The sequence below is a fragment of the Phalacrocorax aristotelis genome, chromosome 1 (assembly GCF_949628215.1).
Source record: "Phalacrocorax aristotelis chromosome 1, bGulAri2.1, whole genome shotgun sequence".
Lineage (NCBI taxonomy): Eukaryota > Metazoa > Chordata > Aves > Suliformes > Phalacrocoracidae > Phalacrocorax > Phalacrocorax aristotelis.
Window position 1 is genome coordinate 127,703,705 of NC_134276.1, and position 17,738 is coordinate 127,721,442.

General features: G+C 45.5%; 1 protein-coding gene across 1 annotated transcript in view; it reads left to right on the forward strand.

Moving 5' to 3' along the window:
• Window positions 1-17,738, forward strand: part of GAP43 (growth associated protein 43) — a 56,750-nt gene that overhangs the window by 19,672 nt on the left and 19,340 nt on the right. Inside the window, exon 2 of the mRNA XM_075106581.1 lies at window positions 13,198-13,825. Coding sequence (XP_074962682.1) covers window positions 13,198-13,825 — 628 coding nt within the window. The remainder of the gene's footprint in view (window positions 1-13,197; window positions 13,826-17,738) is intronic.

Here is a 17,738-nt window from a genome sequence, read left to right on the forward strand (position 1 = left end):
TTAGTTATTTTCAGCACCATCAGTGTTCATGGCTGCAGTTTTTTCTATTGCCTTTGGGAGTCTGATCCACAGATTGGTTTATTTTTAGCTATATTGCTAATTATTATTTTTGTGAGTATAGTGTTTCATTATTTATTAAAGCTGGGGAGGCATTTTAGTAATTTCTCAGTAGAACAAATGTGAATTCAGTAACCAAAGTAAGATCTCTGAGTAGGGCTTAAGAGGGCTAGGAAGAGTGGTCTGGCAAAGACGGATGGCATGACAGGTGAAAACTATTGATATATGAAGGAGTGTTGCTAAGAAAGAAGAAAAAAGCAGGGGGCTTAAAGAAACTTTGGGAGGAACTCTTTAGTTCACCAAAGGAATAAACTGCCACAGAGACCCAGAGGATCATCTTTGGGGGAAATGTTCAAAGATTGGTAAAAACCACTGCTCTTGCAGGGTGGGTTAAAGATGAAGAAAATCAGCCCTGCCGCAGTGCTCAGGGAGGGTGTCGTGGTTTAGCCCCAGTCAGCACCTAAGCACCACACAGCTGCTCGCTCACTCCCCCCACTCCTGTGGGTTGGGGGAGAGAATCGGAAGAGCAAAAGAAAGCTCATGGGTTGAGATAAGAGCACTTTAATAATTAAAATAATAATACTAATAGTGGTAATTACGATGATGATAACAATAATAATATTAATAATAATGGTGATCATATAATAAAAAGGAAAATAATGAGAGAGAGAGAAAGGAAGCCCAGAAATAAAAAAAGGAAAAAAACCCTCAAGCGATGCAACTGCTACCACCTGCCAACCAATGCTGCTGGTCCCTGAGCTGTGATCACTGCGTGCCCTGGCCAGCTCCCCCCAGTTAATATACTGGGCATGATATGATATGATATGGAATATCCCTCTGGCCAGTTTCGACCAGGTCTCTTGGCTGTGCCCCCTCCCCTCCCGGCTTCTTGTGCACCCAGCAGAGCATGGGAAGCTAGAAAAGTCCTTGACTAGTGTAAGCATTACTTAGCAACAACTAAAACATCAGTGTGTTATCAACCTTGTTTTCCTACTAGGTCCAAAACACAGCACTACACCAGCTACAGTGAAGAAAAATTAACTCTATCCTAGCTAAAACCATGACAGAGGGCCTAGAGGACCCTGGAGATTTCTAATTATTTGCTCTTCAGTGTGTGACAAAGCTGTGGAGCGTGAACTGGCCCTTACGGACAGAAGATGAAATGCTGCGCATTTTCTGGTGCTAGATTGTCCATGTGTACTTCCCAGTGCTTTCTGTCTGGCTTTGCATGGGATTCTGAGGGAAGAAGGTTCCTATTCCAGAAACTCAAAAGTCCTTCTCAGGATGAAAACTCTCTTTCTGTATCACATCTGCAGCAGAGTAAAAAGAAGTGGAAGGAGCTTTGTGCACCCTGCCTGCCCAGCCATCCCCTCGTCCTCGGCAGGGGTCCCTTTTCCCACGACTTCTCTGCCAGGGGGGCCACTGAGTAAAGACCTCCACAGGGAGGGCTCCAGGGGTGCCTGGATGTGCTGGTTGCACTACAGCTGCACCAGATACAGAGTGATCTAAACTGTGTGCCTGGGGAAAACACATTACAATGTGCAGTGCTTTGAGGCTACTGCCATGCTTCCTGACTGAAGAATGGAAAAAAGCCAGAAGACTTTAGGACCAAGATGTTTAAAGCTTATTGAAGCCCTTTTTTAATAGCAACTTAAAGATGGGAAGCCCAGGGAGTGAAAAAATGGAAAGAAAGAACAGCTCTCCTACAGCAGGAAGCTTAGGAGAAGCTCTGGGTGACTACTTCAATATGGCTGTGATATACTAGCCCTTATAAGTGGCGAATCCAAACACTTGTGGCTTTTTTCCCTAGCACATCTATTCAACATGTTCCCTTTGGCTGGAGGTCTTTATAGCACTAACTTAACAGTGTCCACAAAGGGTCTATCGCAGCATGCACCGCAGGCTTGCTTCCTCCCTCCCCCTTTTTCAATGGGTCTGTATATAGTAGAGGAGCAAAGTAGGAAACAAAATGGCTCGAAGCCACACGTGCATTTCCCACAGCTCAGTGCCAGTCTCTAGAACAAGTGATTAAGCCCTGAGGCTACTGGGTCTTGTGTTCAGCTGCCTGTGGCCCCAAAGGATCTTTCCAATCAAAGCCGTGTCTGTGCTCTGGTGACAACCTTACCTGAAGGATGGGAGAGGGGTATGGCACAACATTATGCCCTTCAGCACTGTGCCACTCAGGAGCGACAGCTGCAATCACAGGCCTGATTCATCGAATTTTACGGACCTTGGAAAGCACTGAATTTACACAAACCGGGCATGGTCTCAGGCAGTCAAGCCCAGGTTCTTGGGTGAAAGAAGTTGTGTCATACAGGTTGCTTCTGGAGACCTTTTCAGATTCTGACAGGCACTTATGCCTCCCTTCAGGATGTTCTCATCCTGCACTGACAGGAGGGAATAGATAAGAGCGCTGTTTAAATATTGCACAGTGCTTTACCTTGCTACACCACCATGCATTTGAGGCTCTTGCAACACTACAAATATTAATTAAATTAGGTTCAGAATCCTTCTGGAACATTACAATGTCTCCTCTCACAAGTTGTTTGGAGGAGCAGACCACAGAGGTCTTGTAAAAATGATCCCTAGTGAAAATGTCATTGAAATAAATTAAATTACATTCCACTTTCACCATCCCACATTGCATTTGGCATTGAATTCCAATAGATCTCAGTACAACTGTTTGTTGATAAATTCTACAAACTTCAGGATAGGAGGAATATAGAAAGAGATGGTCTAGGTCTTCTCACACTTTGCTGTAAGTCAGCAGTACCTAAGAGCTCATAGTGGGACCAGTGATCTGTCTCCTATATTTGGTATCTTAAGAGTAGGTTTAACTCATCCCATTCTCACCTGAACTTAGTGACTAAGGAGGGAGGAGATACTTGATCTCTCTCCTTCTTTCTCTGCTCATACTTTAAATACATAAAAGGAATGAGAAAAAAATGTAGGCCAAGAGTGATTTCACAGAAGGTTTTCTATATGGTCTCTGGCATCCAAGACATGCTGTTGCTGTGAAGAATTCAGATCCATAAGAGTGGTCCATGATTTGCCCGTTGCTTGTGATGAGTTCGTATGCATGCTGTCATGAGAGCCTTATCAGCCACCTTGCAGAAGATCTGTGGAGCAAACATCAGCACAGTGTTACCACTGAAGTAAAGGTGGGCGGAGAGAATGGCCGGGGCAAGCCAGAGATAAAATTACATGTGGGTGCATGAGGGCAATCTCTGGGTCAGTCAGGCCAAGACGAGCATGAGGATTCAGAACACAAATCAATAAACTGCTTTCATGAAGATCATAGCCAGCACTCAACACCATCATTCTCTGCCTCCTGTGGCAAGGTTGACACCCCGTCCTAGTGGAGCTGGGGCTGGTGTTAGTTGGGTCAGGCAATCCCATGGAGCAAGAAACAGAGCAAGGAGAGCCAGTCCTGGCTGGTAAGGAGAGGACATGCCATCAAGACCTGTTGAACCCATCAGAACCAGAAGCTGAGAAAAAGCCAGCTTCTCTAGTGAGAAGATGGAGTTTACACCAATAGGTGGAAGCCTTCACTGTGGATTCCTCCTCTTTGAGGATACGAGAGCCTGGTACACACACAGCTCAGATCTGCAGTGTGGATGTGGGATTGGTCTATCTGGAACAAAAGCTGAAGAGGTAATGAGAGACGACATCTTAGGCGGAGCTGTTTTAGAGCCAGTTCATCAGATTGCATAGACCTGCAACTCTGGTTACTTCGGTTTTGCTGGGGGCAGCTCTGATGATTGGAAAGATTGTACTCTCCTCCTTGGGGAATGGGGAAACTGTTGACTAAGGGTGGTGCTATGAGCTAGGCTCTCTTTCAGGAGATTAGAAAAAAAAAAAAAGGCAAAGGTCTGACCAGGAGGATGATGAACAGTAAGTAAGGCAATACTGACTTTGCTGTCCTTGCCAGATCCCAATCAGGCATCCTGGTTGCTACATTCTTCATGTCACCTGTCATTTCAGGTGGGATACACACCCCTGTCTCCTGTGAAATTCAACTGCTGTATGTGGTTGTGGGCACAGGTAGCAGCTACAGGGTTTCACCCCAGCAGTAGCTGCAGTTCAGGAGAGAGACCTTTTTCTTCTTTGTGCAGGTGCTAGGTGTAAAGCAGTGGGGGGTGGAAGGTCCTGTAGAAACATCACTGTCTAGATGGTCTGTGGAGCAGAATTTCATTGTAGAGCAGTGTGGAAAGACAGAGGAGGCTGGTGCACAGCCAAAGCATTTTCCTCATTGAAGCCTTAGTTGACATGAGCATGGCTGATAATTGAATAGGATACTCATGAGAGCACCTTGCCTCCCCTGCAGCACTACAACAAAACTTCAGGTTTCAAGGGCAGAGTAGGCATCACCCTTCCCATTTTACAAGTAGGGTGACACAGAGCTACAAGCAAAGGACTGACAACCTTCATTTCCCACCTGGATTTCCTCTCTCATATCTCCCTGCTGCCTTGGAGAAGCTGCTCCATCTTGCTTCCCACCTCCACTGTCCAGGATGGGGAAGGAGGATGAAAGGCTCAGCCCAGAGCTGTCACACATTAACTCACCCACGTCCAAATCAGCCTGCTTACTGACAGGTCCAGCTCCCCAGCAGGGTACTGTCGAGAGTCTGATGCGGGGTCCTCGGGACCACTGCTAGCCCAGTGCTCATGGAAATGACAGCCAAGGTTGTGCAGAAAGGTGGCATGGGCCAGACAGAGAACTGTCAACACCTCTTTCAGTTGTGGCACAGTCAGTCATGCAGATCTGCTCCAGGAGACCCTGCTTGGCTATTTAGCTGCCTGTTTTTTCTTGGTATTTCTTGCTGTCACCTCGTTCAGATGTGGATCAGTGATTTTCTCTCTCTCTCCCTTGCACTCTCCCTCTGTATCTCATCTCTGTCAATGTTCCTCATATTTATTTGCCTCTTTTCCATTCAGTGCCTTGGCTTTGCACAGGTTTTACCTCTGTCCCTGCCTTTCCATTTTTTCTTTCCATTTGGTTCCTTTGCTCTTCCCTCTCCTCTACTCTCATTCCTTTCCTATTCTGCCTTGAGCTCTGTCTTCTCCCTCCCCTGGCCTTCCACCTTACCAGACCAGTTCCTTGCAGTGCCCCTTCTATCCAGCCTGAGTTTCAATCCCACACCTCCCCTTCCCTGCCCACCCCTGCAGGGGCAAAGCCTTAGGCTGTGCTGGGGAGAGGACGTCACTGCTGTAATAGCAGAGCCCACGCTCTAAGCAGCTTCCCAAGCCACTGGGAATTAGTCCATGCCTTGCTTTCCCTAACTGCTGGGGATGTTTGTTTGACTTTAATGAACTTGAAAATGCTTTCTCAGAAGATAATTGGCCCCATTTCCAGTGACATAAATTAAAATAATAATAATTATTATTATTTATTATTATTATTAATAGTAATAATAATAGAACAAATACAGCCCTGAGCTTCCTGTCAAGCAGGGAGGGAGCTACATGATACTTAGCTCTCTCTCATCACTAGGTTGAGAGATTTCATGGCATTGGATGTCACTGCCAGAAGGAGGTACCAGAGGAGATTCAAGGTTAACAGGCAGGTTAAAAAGAAAGTTCAGAGGCTGTATGGCCTTGGGCTTGAGTCTTTCAGCGTTATTCTGCTCACTGCAAAAACCCTCAGCAAACCAGCTAGGAACACGAGTGGGTGCTGGTCTAGTGACAGGGCCTCAGTCTAACTGCCCATGGACTGATGGTCCCAGCTCAAAATTTGTCACAATTTCTAGGTGTAACCAGGAAAGGTCAAGGTAACCTCAGAGATCAGCAGTCAACATGCTTGTAGTATCGCTGCCTGCAGTTTACTCAGGTTGGGGGGAAGTAGAGACACTTCCCATCACCAGAGCTGGGTACAGTCCTGTGTTCCCATGGAAGGAATGGGATATGAGCTGCAGGACACAAGCTGCTGCTTCTTGTGGAAATGGCTCTAGAGACCTTGCATAACCCTGGACTCTGGGGATGCTCAGCAGCTGCCTGCACCAGGTCTCAGGGAAGCAAGTCTGAACTGTAAATTAGCCTCTGGCCCTTGGCTGCAGCTAGGACAGAAGCAAATGTGTCCAGCCTTCATGGGGACAGGCACTCTGAGACACCAGAGGTTAACAACAATTCCCTGAAAATTTTTCTGGAGTCCAAAACTAAGCAAACAAGAAAAAAGAGAGAGACAAAAGGTGGAGAGGGAGAGAGGTTGATAATTCAGGATCTCATTACCTGCTCATGGTCAGCAGACCATGGGATTCAGTCTGAAGGTGTTACTTTAAAATAATTCACATAGCAGCAACCATCCTTGGCCTAACTGCCCTGAACAGGACCACACAAACCACATAGTTTAAGTCTAGATAGAATTTCTCTTTAATCCAATGACATCCAAGCTTGTGTTTCAGCAGAAATTGCATATTCTTTGAATGGACTTTACTAATCAAAGCATAGTTCAAGGGAAATTTTTCACGTGGTCCTTTTGCTGAATTTCTTCAACATGGTCTATTTCAGGAGTGGATTTACCCTGTCAGCTGGGATATCTTCCTGCTTCATTTCCAGGCTTTGGTCCCTTGATCTGAACGCCTGCTGGCTGGCTCCTTCTGGAGCGACACAAGTATCTCCGTCTGAAAAGGAGACTAGACGCAACTGACAGCACAGTACATGCCAGGATCTTACCTGAAGCAAGAGCATAGATGTTGATTGTACCAAACACTCCAGGCCTTCAAGAGAGTCTACCCAGACCTTGTGCCCCCAAATGCCCTCACACACTTAGGCCGTACCCCAGGATATACACATGCCCTTAACATTAACTATAAAAGCACTGCTTTGGCAAACCGCAACCCAGTCCTGTCTCTGAGACTTTGGGTGCTTTGAACTGAAAGATGAGTGAATGCATCCTGTACCCTGCAACCACTGAAGTGCTCCACAGAGCCCAGATCAGACCCAAGGCACGTACTTTTCCCCAGTGACATCCGTGAGCCGTGCTGCTCCAGAGAGTATGAGTCCTGGACATCAGCCACTTTGTATCAGCTTCAGGGGCAAGGCTCTCCTCTCTTTTACCCAGCCCGCAAAGGCATCTTAGGCAGTATTGAGTGCCTTTCATCATTTAACCACTGGAGCTATAGGAGCTTCAGGGTGGTAGATAACATCATGGTTGACCACCAGCTTAACAGAAACAGGGTGTCTAACAGAAGGGAGGGTCACAAAACAGGTGAAGAGAGTATAATGGATTTATTGAGAAGGCAAACTGAAAATATCCAAGTAGGTCTAGCTTAGATTGTTCTCTACCTCTCTTTTCAGTCACTGTACACAAGTGAATAACATCTATCCATCTGCCAGACCATCACTAGCTTATTCCATTCCAGGCACCAAAAAATAGAGGAGAAATTTCCTACATGTGAGAGGATCTTGTAGAGGAAAGGATGGAAACTCCATTGTTAGAGAATTTGAAACTGGAGAGCTGAAACCCTCCTAGTTACACCCTGGGGAACCATCCTGCATAAGCCTTCAGAGAGATGAATTAACCTTTTCTCTCTCAAGGGTGTTTTACCCACCATCACCATAGTCATCTTGGGAAAAAAAAAGGAACTATGTTTGTTTCCTTGACTTGCAGACACATTGTGCTGAGAGTTGCCTTCCTCTAGCCAGGTGTCTTCACACCATTTAACTGGGTTAAAAAAAAGCCGTTGTCTGTGCTAAATTGCTTCCTCACTTCACAAGGCGTGAAAGCCTTTTCTCTCTCTCATGTGTCCATGCTTCACTCCTTCTGGGGAGACAGCTGGTCTTTTTTTTTAATGCATTTTGCTCCTTAAATGCCATCTCTGAGACAAATCAGGTCATGTAGTGCCAGGCCCACAAAAGCATTGAGGTGACTCAATCCTCTGAAATCAATGGGAGTCAGGTGCCTAAATTTCTTTGTGAGTCTGGGCCCAAGTGACCTTGAGTAACATCAGTAGGAACACACATTGTGCTCTAGTCAAGATTAGAGCATGGGCTGAGATGCACCTTAACCCCACAAGTACCACAGGCGATCAGTTGATTCAGCACTACTTCACCTCGCTAACTGAAGGGAAGATTTCCACACACACCTTAGCACAAGTGTAATGAGAAAGGAGTGACTTGGGGTCCCTATATCTTTTTGGATGGAGAACACAGATTGGATTTTTTCCTTAATAATGAGGTATCATATTTCCCTTGGATTGTGAAGTGGGTTGTTGATAACTGTCACTGGTCCTATGCATGCCTAGGCTCTGGCCAGTATTGATGCCTTCTCTGTGTGAGTCCTAAATCTGGACATGTGGCACATGGGTTTCAGAATACCAAGAGATTGCAACATGAATTGAAGGGCTCTGGGATTTGGTGTCATGTTAAAGAGGATCTCCTAAGGACAGAAAGGAGCGGGATACCAGGGTAATGACTGAGTGTGTAGCAGCCTGATCCTAGGATGAACATTAAGGAGGCTGGTACATGCTATATATTGGTATGCAGAGGAAAGGGAGAGCTATAGAGAGGGACAGAGGAGACTGTATAATATTGAAAGACCTTTTAATGGAGCAGTAAGTTCTTTCCTGATCTCTCCATCCCAGCATCCAAAATACAAAATAATGTGATTATTTTTCCAAGGCCAGACAATGAGATACACTGCAAGAGACAGGTGGACAAACAGCAAACATGGACCAAAGCACTCTGTCACCTCCTCTCTTGCTCTCTGGAAAGCATTTAGTTTCTCCATTTCTCTTTTCCTGACATACCAGCATGTGGGACATTTAGAAGGGCCTGGAGGTTATAATAACACTTTCTTTGTTCTTTGCCATATTTTGACCCATCTGTAAGCTGTGAGTTTGGAGATGGAAGGTGGAAAGGTGGCCAGAGATTAGAAATCTTCTTGGGGTCACGGCTCAATGCGATTTGCACATTCCTGGTACCGAAGAACTAACCTCTGCCCTACCTGTGTCTTAAACATTGATTTCTTATCTTCTACTCTCTCAGCTGTGTGACAGCAAGGAAAGTCTCACTTAGAGGAACAGTCTGCCTGGGAAGGGATGTCCTAGAAACCTGGAGGTGTGGCAGACAAGCAGATGGAGATGGTGAGAGGATCATCCCTCTAGGATTGGAAAGATGTTATAGGCTGTGTAGATACAGACATAAAAGCTTAAGACTGTGATTCATAAAGGCAAAGCTTTGCACACTGGCTTCAGTGGGTATGTGGGGATGGTCTGAATAAAAAAATTGACATGTTTGACTATGTATGGCCTTTAATACATCTGTATAGCTATGTATCCTCCAGCCTCAGTGATTTCAAGTCCTTCTGCCATTGAAAGATCTATGATTTATTTCATACTAAATGAAACAGAGGATATTTGCTCTGTGTAAAATGGCGATACATTGCATGCACATTTACAATATCATGAATATGTCAATTTTAAGTACTGTGTAAATGAAGGGTGTGTGTGGTGGAATACTAATATACGAAACCTATCCTTACCAGACCTGATTCCTGGCTGGGAGCTCTAGATTCTGTACAAACACTAGTGATAATAGTCACTTTATTCCAGCCACAATACTACAACCAAGATGTTATACACACATGGCAGATAGATAAGGCGGACAGATTTCTTGTTTTCCACTGAGATGTTTTTGAATACATCCTGGCAGGGCTGACTCACCCTTTTAGCTTTCCAAGAAAAATAAATTGCTTTCCAGGAGCTTCACTGTATACCGGTTATTTTCGAGCAACTTCCTTAACTAAGGTTTATTCTGCTGTGTGTGTAATCTGCAGTTGAAAAGCCTTTGTGTTTTTTTGTGTGAACAGAAGTTTCCCTCTGAACAATCTATTTCTCACCCAACCCGTTGTTATACAACAGGACACACATACTATATGGATACCGTGTCCTATCCCAGAAGTAGCTGCCAGCCAGTAGCCTGAAAATAAGTAATTTCAAATGCCTGGGATGCTTCAGTGGGGAAGGACTGAATAGAAATGGGATTCCTGAGGGCCACAGTTGGCACAGACAAACTATTAGTACATTTCTTTCATCCATGACCTTAAACTCCACCTCTGCCCCAGCCTCATGTTTCTTATCTTTTATATCTGAAATTGTGCTGAAAGCACTGTTGGAAATACATTGTGCAGCTGCAAAACTTGTGGTCTGGCAAGGACTCAAACTGATGGTTGTCCCAAATGGGATAAGAGGACAATGATGTCATTGGAATAGCAAAGGAGACTTTTAGCTTTGCAGTGCGGTACGTGCAGGTGAGAGGTTTCAGTCTGCCCTCCCTGGAGAGAAAAAGTGCTCTCCCATTCCCTGCCAGGTAAAGGGTTAGCTGGCTGGAAGTCACACCTTCCCATGAGTTCATCTGCCAGAGCAGCAGGAGAGTCAACCCTGCTGCTCACTGCGCCCTGGCCTCCTGCTAGCAGTGGGAGGAGATAAGCCTTCGTAGGGCTGCATAGCCCAGGCAACAGGGTAACTCCTCTGGAGTTGGAGGTACGCATGCAGCAGGCCACACTTCATCACAGCTGTCCTGGTTGGCACAGGAGGTACGTGGGATGTGAGAGCAGCAAGGCCAGTGGCGAGAGAGATCTCCCTTCAGTCAATGGTTTTTGTCTTTGTCCAGGGATAACAATTTTTGCCACATTCACTAACGGTTTTGCAGGAATCAGGCATATGGGACCGGACCTTTAGGGTCTTTTAGTTATGTCTAAATTGCCTTTCCAGTCTCCCAATCCTGTTGCTGTTTGGAATTGGCCATAGTCCTTAGGGAGAGAGAGTCAAAGCTAGGGCATTTAAGTGTTATACAATGCTATAAAGGAGTATTTAGTGTATCTTCACGTTGCTGTGGCTACAGTGTAATGCCGGCATACTGAAGCTCTCCTTAAACCAGCTAGTCCAGGTATTAGTATTTATGTTGCCACAGCAACACAGGACTTACTGGAAGCTGCAAAACTTGCCTAAGGAGCAGGATGGATAAGCCTGTGCAGAGCTCTGCACTACCCTGGCTGGATCACAGCTGTTCTGTGAACATGCTAGTTCAAAGGTACTTCTGATTTGTTTCCACCCCCTTGTGCTGAAACAGGCTGAAAAGCTTACCCCAGATGCTGCATAACAGTGCAGAGTTAGCTATGCAGGCAAGAGACATACATGAATGGTTACAGCATGCTAACATCTGCATTGTCTTTACACATAACCATCACCTGTTCTGACAAGCTGAGACAAACATGAAAGCCCACTTTCGGTACCACAACACTTAATGCACTTGGGGAAGGTAGGTGTAACTGCTGAGCTGTGGCCCTGTGGTAGCTGCAACAACTGTTTTGTTCCTGGGCACAGTCAGGAGCACAAAAACACTTTGTGCTGAATTCTGTGTATTAATATCAGTTGCTTATTAATTCACAGGCTTTTTCACTCACCCCCCTACATAAGCATCCTGGCACCTAGTCTCACTCCCAGACTTATTTCCTGCTGTATACAGACCCATCCTCACCCCTGAGTGGCTCTGTGGAGCGGCTGTTTTCCTTGACGATTTTGGGGCTGCTTGTTCCTTGGCCACCATACCCACTCAAGCTCACTGTACCCACTCAAGCTTACTTGAGGAATGATCACAGGTGGGCACCAGTGCTAGGGTGGGGGATCCTGTGCTCACTGGGTTACCAGGGGGAGACAGTGGGTACCATCTCTGGCATGCCAGTGGCCAAGCATTTGGTTTGTTGGCACAGTTTCGCTCACACGTATGTGCCTGACCCTGTCTCACACTGTGGAAATTATCCCTTCCAGTCTGTTTCCCAGTGACCGCTGCCACTGTGGCCAGTCCTTTCTCCCCCATCTTCACAGGCATGGTGTTTCCAGTGTCATGTGTGCATGCTGCAGTGGCTTCTTCTCCCTTATTCCTGCTGCACTCTTTTTTGAATGTATTTACAGGCAGTCCCCTCTCTCTGCTCTGTTCTGGTCCTGGGCCTTTCCCCAGATGGCACCTCTTAGTTGCAGTGGCCTAAGGAGTGGTTTTCTCTTCCCACAGAGGAATAAATGCTTGCTATCTTTCTCAGCCAGCTCATTTTCTTTCTTTTGTGACCTGAGCCAGTGTTGGAAACCAGGTGCAGACAGCAAAGAGGCCAGTGGCTCTGCTTCTGAGTAGCTCTTTTGAATGCTTCCCAATGGGAATATTAATAGAACAGTGTCCTTTCATCAACATGCAGCTAGGCTGTTATTGCCCAAGGGCTGCTAAATTATTGGGGTGAAGCATGGTATGTCCTGTAGATTCAGTGGGGGTTTACAAACTGAGCGTTATCTGTCTGCAGCAGACCAGTGTGTGGCGCAGGCTCTGTTTTGGTCCCATTTAAGACTGTAATGCATGGCTTAGGTCTAAAACACACGGTGAATGGTTGTTCTTTGTTGCAAGGCTGAGTTCCCCCCAAAAGTCAGAGAAATAATAATAAACTCCTGAAATTGGGAAGACTGGTATCTATCTGCCTATTATTCCTTCACTGAAACCATGAGCGGGAGAAGAGGCAAAGTGCATGGAGCGCTTGCAGGCAGGGCATTTGTGAGGATTATATTCTGTTAATATCTGTGTATGCCTGACAGCATGCATCTGCGGCGGGTCAGGCAACAATACTATTCTCTGTTGGCAATCCTGAGTCAAAAAGCTATAAAGGACAAAACACTTGGTGTCATTAGAGTCAAACACCTGTGAAACAAGGTGTCATTAAAAAGAAACAAAGACTTAAAGGCAAAGGTGGATTTGGAAAGATTGTGAAAATCCCCCTCGGGAGATTGTTTTGAAAATGAGTAGGGGAAAAAATTGGTATATTTCAAAATAGATGGAAAAATAAATCATGGGAATAGAGACAACCCAGATGGTGCAAACCTTTCCACACAGCGAAGGTGCTCTCAGCGTTGCTGACAGAGATGATGAGGTGCTTTAAATTCCTTTTACAAACCCCCTGTGTCTGTCCAGCTTAGGATGAAATTAAACCACCTGCCTTCAAACCCATACCAAATGGAAAGGCTACTTTGAAATTTGTCACTGGTTAGCAGGATGGGAAGGTGGGACATTCCAAATGAAGCCAGAGCCTGGGCTGCACCTGGAGAAATCTTAACTTATCTCCCTGTTTTTTCCTCTGCCCTCTTCCCTTGTTCTTCTTCAAAGGTTGAAAAAAATGAGGACGGGGACCAAAAGATTGAGCAAGATGGCATCAAACCAGAAGATAAAGCTCATAAGGCAGCTACCAAAATCCAGGCCAGCTTCCGTGGACACATAACAAGGAAAAAGCTCAAGGGGGAGAAGAAGGGAGATGCCCCGGCATCTGAGACTGATGCCGCTGACAAGAAGGAGGAAGGCCCTGCTGGCGGAGCGGCCGAGAACAAAGAGAGTGAGGCTCCCACTGCCACAGAAGCGGCCACCGCTGACAGTGCTCAGCTGGAGGAGGGCAGCAAAGACAGCAGCGTGCCAGCAGAGGAGAAAAAAGGAGATGGAGCCACCGACACGGGCTCAGATCAGCCAGCCCCACAGGCTGCCACTCCTGCTGCCTCCTCGGAGGAGAAGCCCGCTGCTGCTGCCGCTGCCGAAACGGAAAGTGCCACTAAAGCTTCCACTGATAACTCGCCGTCCTTGAAGGCTGACGAAGCCCAAGACAAAGAGGAGCCTAAACAAGCCGACGTGCCTGCTGCTGACACCACTGCCACCACCACCCCTGCCGCAGAGGATGCTACTGCCAAGGCAACAGCGCAACCCCAAATGGAGACAGTGGAGAGCAGCCAAACCGAAGAGAAGACAGGTGAGTGAATGCCTTGCTAGGGAATGGGCCTCTCCAGAAATGCATAACTCCCTTGGTCTTTTGGGGACACATGTGAGGTTGGCCAGCAAGAACTGGTGCAGATGTTAGACTATGGGTTAACAAGGGAATCCTCTTGCTGGGTTTCAGGGGTGGGGGGAGTTGCATGTTCTTGCTTAACGCCCTCTTCACTGCTTCCTGGCAGCTTTTGGAAATACTGCACCACCTCTTGAGGCTCCTGTTCCTCTAGGTGGAGATGCCATCCAGCCCTTTTTTCCATGGTGGTGGGAGAGTGTCAGCCAGCTGGCAGGCTTGGAGGAGCCTGGGAGAGCTCCCCAAGCTCTGCATATGCTAAAGAGGGTGATGAACCTTCCCAGTCACACTAGCACAGGCAGCCCCATTGGGGCAACAAAACAGCCCAAGCTGACACCAGCTCACTGGAGACTGACAATATGAGCTACAAACCTCAAAAGACAAAAGCGTTCTCATACTGCAGGAAGCCATTTAGCCTTGCTGGTCAAGAAGGAGCCAAAAGGGTCCTTTTGCCATCTGGCTGTGAACGGATGAGGTTCCTGGTACAATCATATCCTAGTCAGGAACATCCTGTTATCAGCATTCCTTATAGTTTCATCCACACCAACACTTCTAGCCCTTGTACTCGGAGTAGCCCATGACAGCTGTACTTGCCTGAAGCTTTTAGACATGTCAGCTGGGTCAGACCCACATGGTAACAGGATTAGATGGGCAAAGGGAAGATTAAAGGCCCTGACAGCACGGTGAGTGAGGACAGAACAGAGGGCTGAATGCAAACGGTTGCTCTAGGAGGTGTTTTAAATTCTTTGCTCTTGACCAAGTGCAACTCTGCTTAACTAGTTCCCCTGGAAAGAGGTGAAAAGTTTTGAGAGGAAAAAGTGAGTATTTTTGACAGAGGCATAGTGTTTACCAACCATAAAGAAGAGCTTGTTTTGAATTGTGATACTGAGCTGGGTGGGAAATGCATCAAAGACCTAAGGATATTTTTGCTCTTGCTCTTTACCTTCCTTACATTACCAAAGAAAGAGAACATAAACAAAAAAAAGAGGTAACATCAGAGGTAGGCTCCACATGAAACTCAGTCAAGAGGCAGTGCCAAGCACAACTGGCCTCCACATTCATGAGACATTCAGTTAAACAGGACATTCTGCATTCATTATCTTGTTGGGGCAAAAATGTGGCATATCATCTTGATATTCATAAATGGCCTGATATAAATGTTACAGAGCCTCAGCATCCAGTCTTGCACTTACTGATATTTCTCCTTTATTTCGTTTTGTTGACTACATCTCTTCCACAAATTAAAATTCCTTGTCTCTAATTAAACTTCCGCGCTTCATAGCTAACTCAGGGCTTCAGGTGACTCTGTTGTGCTAAACAAAGCAGACAGATAGGGAAGAACAGATATCCAAATGGACAGATAAGTACTGGGAGAGGAGCTCATGCAGAACATTTATGATTTAAGGCCACAAAGGAAGTGGCCTTCAAAAGCATGAGTCTAAACTGACTGTACACAACAACAAAGGACTGCTGGTTTTACCTCCTTTCTTTTAAATATTTCTAGAGATAAGCCTTGAAATTGCATCATCCAAGTTGACTTTTTGTTGTCCGGGTCTCCAGCCCTTTGTTCTTACTTTGTGTGATGAGTTGAGAGGCAAAAGAAATGCCATGTGACTTGTGAAATCTAATTTGGTATGTTGTGTGCTGTACTTGTGTTGTTTTTATACTTGGGCAAAGGTATAAACATTAATGGAAAAAATAGGCTAGAGGGAATCAGTGTTTCAGGGTCCTGTGTACACAGGATAATGAGTACTCATTAACTCTTATTTAAGACTTGGGATGCCTTATTCCTAAACAGGAATAGTGATTCTGCTTTGAATTAACATTCTATTTTTATTCAGATTAATCTGCTTTAATGGATACACATAGGAAATTCATAGTAGCAGGCTATTTTATTTGCTTAATTTTACCTATTTTGACTCACCAGTCATCAAAGAATGGTTTATTTCTATGCAGTATTCTAAATTATTTGCAGATGTCTTCCCTGTGCTCTTGTTGGCTTTAACATCATTTGTAGCAGCCAACCCTTTATGGCAACATCATTTGAAGTGGCCGTTTAAATGCATGTTTTAATACACATTTGCACATGATGCTGTTACTTATGTAAATATCTAGCCAACAGAGTAAGTTGGAAAATCTACAATCGAATATATATTTAAAAACGAGTTTTCAGTGATTGTTTGAGTTTTCAAGATCAGTACGTGCATCTATTTATACTTCTTGAATATGCATGCAGTAATACCCAAGCTTACTAATATTTGCAGAAAGCAAACATGGAAGGTGTGTGGCCACAGTCAAACTGATAGTCTCTTTAAAATGTTAATGACTATAGATTTTTTTCTAAATTCCTATTCCAGTATGATATTAGCCTTCCAGTCACAAACTCAAACAGCTGGGTAAGCGCCCCCAGAGCCATCCAAGAGAGAAATGCAAAAAAGATTAAATAGGCCTTCTTGTTCAGCTCTGTCAGGATGCTGGGTTGTGTTCTGCAATACACTCTGTAGCACAATGTCCAGAACAGTAAGAAGCTGCTTTCTCCTTAAAGAATATTCCAGGAAAGAACACCATCACAGTATAAAAGTTCCCACAGACAGCAAATATTTCAAAACAGAAAGCCTATGCTTTCTTTTTCCTATCTTCATCCTGTTACTCCCTCTCATCTCTTTAAACCTCTCTGATTCTCCTGGTACTTATGCTTTCCGTAGACTTAAAGACATTTGCCATGTCTCGACCTTTCTCCCAGTCATCCCCCGGCAAATGCAGCACTGGTGGTTGCTGGCACGGCTGCAGTGGTTGTTCACGAAAGAGGGAGAGCTACCACACATCTGCCACTCCAGTATTCCTCCAGCCTGGGGAGAGATCGTCTTTCACCTTCATCAGTCCCCTTCTCCCAGAAGTCATCCCCTTGGCTTTCGAAGGTCATCGCTTATCGTTTCTGTGATCGAAGACTGGCACACTAGTACGTGGTGTCAGGCTGCCAAAAATAAATCAAATTGGCTCCCAGCCAGTGTCATCAGTTGGCTGGTTGCCATGGCTTGCTTGGCTGCTACTGCCGTGAAGCATGCCGACCGTGCTACTTTTGTGCGGTGATGTTCGACTGCCTTGCATTTTACTACAATGGCTGTATCGTGTTATTTGTGGATAGCTTCCATGGTGCAAACACTAGCAAAAGGCAAGGGCATTTCATTTATATCCAGAAGAGATTTTTGCCTTCATCTAAGGGAAGGACAAAAAAGACAGGAAGAGGGGAAAGGAATAACCGACCAGATAAAGAGAAGTGCAAAATTTTTAATGCTTAATATTTAATTTTTCTGGAGTGGGGGAGAGGCTGGGTGATTCTTCACCCCAGTCACTAATTCCCCTGGCAGCCCTCAGCTCTCCTGATTATTCAGTTCCACCTACTCTACCTATCTGCTGGTAATGGCTTAGGAAATGGCTTCAAACAACTGTCCTGTATCCAATATTAGTTGATCTGGAACCCCAGACATTCCCAGTTGTACAGTAGGGCAGTTTCTAAGCAATCCTCAGTGTAACAAAAAGGGATGGAAAAAGAAGATAGATTCCAACCTGGGTAAGGCATGAAGTGAGTCAGTGGGCTTTGTTCAGCGGCAGTGAGGGATTGATATAAGAAGGACAGTCTCTTAGTTGTCTTCATGTCTTTTGGTGGGTGACTTGCATGCCAAGAAAGTGTTCTTTTATCTGAGCATCCTTGCCAAGACTTATGTTTATAAGCTTTCTTGTTATGATCCAGCTTTTTCCTCTTTGGTGTTGGTATTATGCTTAGAGAGGCTCCCTTAGATGCCAACCTACTCAACAGGACAAA